At 33.3% G+C, this 6,114-nt stretch overlaps 1 protein-coding gene across 1 annotated transcript; it reads left to right on the top strand.

Moving 5' to 3' along the window:
* Positions 1-219: 219 nt before the first annotated feature.
* LOC117321169 lies at positions 220-5,008 on the top strand. Its single transcript, XM_033875635.1, has one exon. The coding sequence runs from the start codon at positions 220-222 to the stop codon at positions 1,204-1,206; it is 987 nt and encodes a 328-aa protein (XP_033731526.1). The 3' UTR covers positions 1,207-5,008.
* Positions 5,009-6,114: the final 1,106 nt, after the last annotated feature.

Raw genomic sequence — 6,114 nt, 5'->3', positions numbered from 1 at the left:
CAGCCAGGTGTCTACACACATGAAAAATCTGGGAGAGGAAATTTGCTGGTTTTTATCTAAAATGTAGGGTCATTAACATTATAAACTGTTGAAAATGCTGTGTAAGTGTTGGATTAGCATCCTGTTCGGTATTATTCTGGAAAAATTCGGGAATTATCCGGGAAAATGAACTTTTGTTGTGATTTGAAAATCTTACTCTGAGGACTTGAACTCACCAATATGGCTGCACTGGACAATACAGGTATGTCTACATCCAAAGTTTTAGCAGAGTGTAGGGAAACATTATTTAGTGAAACTGATGTCAGTACTGAAACCACAACAATGAAAAACACGATCAATTCTATTTTTGAAATGTTTACTGAAGTGAAATCAAGACTGTCTAAAATTGAGGAAAATACCAGCACTCTCGAGGAGATTAACACAAAACTCGGCAACCTAACTGTGAGGGTAGAAAGATCAGAAACAGATATCAGTTGTATGAAAAATAAGATAAGGGACATGGAAAGTGACATACAGGGTAACAGTGATATCATGGATCGGGTAAAGGCTGCAAATGATACAGTCGGCAGAAACGTTACAAACATGAAGAAAAGCATTGACAAATTGGAAAAAAATGAAAATGAAGTCCTAGATGAAGTTGATGAATTGCACGAAATGATAGAGGAAATGAAAGATAGGGCTACTGATGCACAGTGCAGGAGCATGAAGTATAATCTGATATTTTCAGGTATTCCAGAGAAAATTTGGGACCAAAATCGGAGTCTAGATGATGATGAAATAACATTGAAAAATTTCATTGAAAGTAAACTCAAAATTGTAAACGCCCATGACATTGCTATGGCCAACGTCCATAGAATCGGCCAACGCGACAGGCGTACCGGTACACGGCCAAGATCAATCATAGCAAAGTTTATTTACTACAAGGATTTACTGAGAGTCAAGCGGAGTGCTAAAGAACTAAAAGGGTCACATTTTGGTATAAACGAACAGTTTCCAAAGGAAATTGAAGACAAAAGGAAAATTTTATATCCGGTAGCGAAAGAAGCTAGGAAAAACGGGAAAAAAACTGTGTTGAACAGAGATCAGCTGTACATAGATGGTGTACTATATAAGGGCCCGGATGTTCAGCCCATGGCCAGTCAGCATACGCCCACTCAACAACCGCGCTCGAAACGTAGACGGGTGATTTCAAATCAGCACGAATAGGGACGCGCCGGAGGGCAAAATATAGACACTAGTTTGGTTTCAAACGAGCCGATTAATACATATGGTGGTGGTGGAAAAAGTAACTATAATGCATGTACAATACAAATACTGTCGTTAAATGTTTGTGGCTTAGTGAGAAAAGCTCAATATCCTGAGTTTCGTGAATTTGTAAATAGTTTTGATATTTTATGTCTCTGTGAATCCAAAACTGATGATTTAGATGTCATTGATTTGCCATGTTTTAAAACTGTAATGAAAAATAGGACAAAGTTTAAAAAAGTGAAGTCGGGTGGTATAGTTATAGCATATAAATATGACTTGGAAGATTATGTCTATGAAGTACAAAGTGATAGTCAATACGTAAGCTGGTTTAGGTTAGATGGCGCGAAGTTACAAAGTGATGATGATTTTTTATTTGGAATGGTTTATGTCCCACCCGAGAATTCTACATACTGTATTGGTGATCCATATTTGGAAATTGAAACTGAATACTTGAGGTTATCAGCTAATTACAAAAATGTGTGTTTGTTAGGAGATTTTAATGCAAGAACTGCGAGCTCTGTAGATTTTATTGATTACAATGAAATAGACGATAGAGATCAATTAACAGCTGAAATCCTAAATGAAGTTACATACATGAATGTATTTGAAAATTCCGGTTTTGCTAAGAACAGAAAAAGTCAGGACTTACACAAAAATAATTTTGGGAATCGACTATTGGATTTTTGTAAATATAATGACATTTTTATCTGTAATGGTAGAGTTGGTCGTGATAGAGATATAGGTAAGTACACCTGTAAAAGTTCTAGCGTTGTCGATTATGTCATATGTTCCTCTGAGCTCCTAAAACGCATACGTGACTTTGATGTTTTAGATTTTAGCCCTCTTATGTCAGATGCACATTGTCCCCTAACTCTTACTATAGGTGGTATGGCCAATACAGTTACCAATGATAACATTAATACACATGATACAACAGATTATACTGAACGTATTAAAAACTGGGAGACTGAGAAAATCCAACATTTTATTGAGAATATAAACGATGACAAAATTCAGAATATTATTGATACAATTAACCAATGCAATAATACGAACGACCTAGATGTCAATACACTTATGGCAGACTGTAGTGATGTGCTTGTAAGTGCTGCTAAGTCAACTTTTGGTATATACAAATATAACCATACTAATATATGTAAAAAGCCAAAATCAAATTCTAAACCCTGGTTTGACGGTGAATGTAAGGCGGCCAGGAAGTTATTCCGACGCCATAAAGGTATGTACAGACGTCACAAAAATGATTATTTCTTCAATAAATATAAAGAATCAGAAAAATCTTACAAACATACAATGGATAAAAGTATTAATAAATTCAGAAGAGACCTCCGTCGTAAGTTGAAAGATATGAAAAGTAGTAATGCACGGGATTACTGGAAACTACTTAAAAGTTCTAATAGTACACATAAAAACAAAAAAGGTAACATATCGATTGACACGCTTTTTAATTTCTTTAAAACCTTAAATGTTGGAGTAGATGATAACATGTTTGATAATAATGATATTGATATGGGTCCTGTAAATAATGTATTAAATAGTAATATAACCAGAGAGGAGGTGGAACATGCTATTAAGCTACTGAAAAACAATAAGGCTTGCTCGGATGATCTCATCATTAATGAATATATTAAATATTCGCCCTCTAAAATGATTGATCTCTATGTTATATTATTTGATGTTATTTTTAGCACAGGGAAAATCCCAGAAAGCTGGCTTCGAGGCTCTATTGTACCTATTTATAAAAATAAGGGTTCTCCCTCAGACCCTAAAAATTATAGGCCGATTACTATTGTAAGTTGCATCGGCAAACTATTCACAAGTATTTTAAATGCAAGACTATTAAAGTATTCCGACGAAGTTAATCTAATATGTGAAAACCAAGCTGGATTTCGCAAGAAGTATTCAACTATAGACAATATTTTTGTGCTGTATTCCCTAATTAGTCTTACTAATATGATGAAAAAGAAGCTGTACTGTATTTTCATTGATTTTGAAAAGGCCTTTGACAAAGTTTGGAGAAATGGTCTGTGGAACAAAATGTTGTTAAATCATATAAATGGCAAAATGTATACAATTATTTACAATATGTATCAAGGTATTAAATCTAACATATCATTTAATGGTCAGAATTCTGCATTCTTCGCATGCAATAATGGATTGAGGCAAGGGGAAAACTTGTCTCCTTTTTTATTTAGTTTATATTTGAATGACCTTGAGGAGTTTATGACTAGAAATAATGTTACCGGTTTACAGTGCCTGACAAACCAACTTGAAGTTGATTTACATATGTATATTAAACTATTTATTTTGTTGTATGCTGACGATACAATCTTATTTTCTGACACCCCAGAAGACCTGCAAATGCAGCTAAATGTTTTTAGTGAATATTGTAAAATATGGAGACTGAAAGTTAACAGTGAGAAAACAAAATGTATGATAGTCAGTAAAGGTCGTCTAAATAACAGATTACAATTCAAATTTGATACTGAAGACATAGAAATTGTCCAAAGTTTTTCATACCTGGGCACTGTTTTTTCACGCACAGGTTCTTTTAATGAAGCTAAAAATTACAATGTTAAAAAAGCAACAATTGCTATGTATGATGTTTTAAAGAAAGGAAGGTTATATAACCTATCTGTTCAGTGTATATATGATCTGTATGATAAAATTGTAAAACCTATATTGTTATACGGATGTGAGATTTGGGGTTTTACAAATCTACAAGTCATTGAGAGAGCGCACTTAAAGTTTTGTAAGTTATTATTAGGGGTCAAACGAAGTACACCAACGTCTATGGTTTATGGTGAACTTGGAGCTTATCCTTTGAATATCTCAGTTAAGACGAGAATGTTGACCTATTGGTCTCAATTGATTAATTCAAAAGAAAACAAACTAAATGTAATAACTTATAAACTGTTATGTCTAAACCAATACCGTAATAATAATGTTCCCTATATACGTTATATACAACAATTATTAGATGAATGTGGTATTAGCTATGTGTGGAATATCCAGTATATCCAGGAATTAGATACTTCTTGGATAAAGTCATATGTAAAACAAACACTCCATGATCAGTTTATACAGCAGTGGGATAATGATGTATTTAATTCTTCTAAGTCTGGTTGTTACAGAATTTTTAAAAACAAATTTGGTTTTGAATGCTATCTAGACGTTCTTACAGATAAAGAAAGAAATACTTTTTGTAAGTTCAGAACTACAAATCATAGACTGATTATTGAAACTGGAAGGTGGAATAATATTGAACGCCACGAAAGAATATGTACTTTTTGTAATAGTCAACAAATAGGAGATGAATTCCATTATCTGCTAGAATGCCAGTCATTAGCTGCGCATAGAAAATTATATCTAAATAAATATTATTATACAAGGCCGAACATATTAAAATTTAGAGATCTTATGAACTCAAACCACGTAAATACATTGAAAAAACTCTGTAAATTCATTAGTATTATCTTTAGCAATGTGTCCTCCATAGCATGATGTTACACATCATGTTCATCTTGACTTGATCGTTTTGTTGATTTGAAATTATATAAAATGGTATCATGCGTAACGATATGGTTAAATATCAGATGTTTTGATAAACTAATTGATACAGTCTGCGTGTGCATACTTTATACACTGGCTGAACAACTGTATATAACTTTTGTATTGTGTAAATATGTTTTCTCTGTACTGTTATGTATGGTTAAAGAGAAATAAATTGAATTGAATTGAAGTTAGGTAATTGCAGATATAAGAATAGAATGAGTACAAACCAGACGCGTTCGGGACTGTGACGTCAAAGGAGTACGGGTAGACTGTCCAGTTGTCCAATTGAAGCTACGATAGTTAAATAAACACATGTACATGAACAGGTGTTATTTGAAATTAAACGGACAGATTTAATTAGTTGAAAGTCGATACGAAGGATTCAACATTTCGATGATAACCATATGTTATTGTCAGGCGTGTCCGGTCAGGCGTGTCCAGGTATAAGTACATTATTATATACTGTATATATTTATGTACTGTACGTCACAGTGTCCACGTGCCACGTGATACTATCTGTTGGTAAATAGGACCATGTGGTCAGTAGCAGTAAAGAGTGTGATTCATAGCAATTCAATACGGATGTATATATATGTCAGTAAACAATTTGTAAACAGATATATATCGTTATCAAATATATTTGTGAAATATATCTATATACACTTATTTCAATATATAATACCTGGAGAAGGATTTTATTATAAAATACATATCAATCATATTGTTTTGATTGTGACATACATATATTATAGGGTTATTAATATTAGGCCAAGGTCTGTCATATTGGCCCGAGGCCGCAGTCCAAGGGCCAATTCGACATACCGAGGCCTAATAACAGGGCCAATATGGAATTGGCTGATTAATGACTCTTTTATTAATTAACTACATTTTACTTGCATATTGGTAAAAATATGAAAAAACTCATATTTTTGCCAATAACATTAAATGACAACAATACATGTAATAGTCAGTTCAACAAATTTAATGACAATAATTAATTCAATAAAAACATTCTAACAAGAATCAATTAATTTGATTTATTTTTGAGAGCTGGATAGAGATCTAGACTGATGGGAATATTTCATTTGTTTCTGTGGCGGCATAAGAGTGATGGTAATGTTACCTCCTGATATGTTTGTACTAGATAAGAGAGAAAAGGGCAGATAACCCTGTTCAGAATTTCATACTGTACTACTGGATGCTATCGAAAAACTGAGCCAATACGAGAAAACTGGGCCAATATGGATATTGGCACCGTTTTGCCCATATTGGCCAAGTTTTCCAGTGATATTG

This window comes from Pecten maximus, unplaced genomic scaffold (assembly GCF_902652985.1).
Source record: "Pecten maximus unplaced genomic scaffold, xPecMax1.1, whole genome shotgun sequence".
NCBI lineage: Eukaryota > Metazoa > Mollusca > Bivalvia > Pectinida > Pectinidae > Pecten > Pecten maximus.
The sequence above is the reverse complement of the archived record's forward strand: the minus strand, read 5'-3'. Positions and strand labels throughout refer to the sequence as shown.

Excerpts from the sequence above, each read along its gene's own strand:
- LOC117321169 (XM_033875635.1), top strand. The coding sequence starts at position 220 with ATGGCTGCACTGGACAATACAGGTATGTCTACATCCAAAGTTTTAGCA.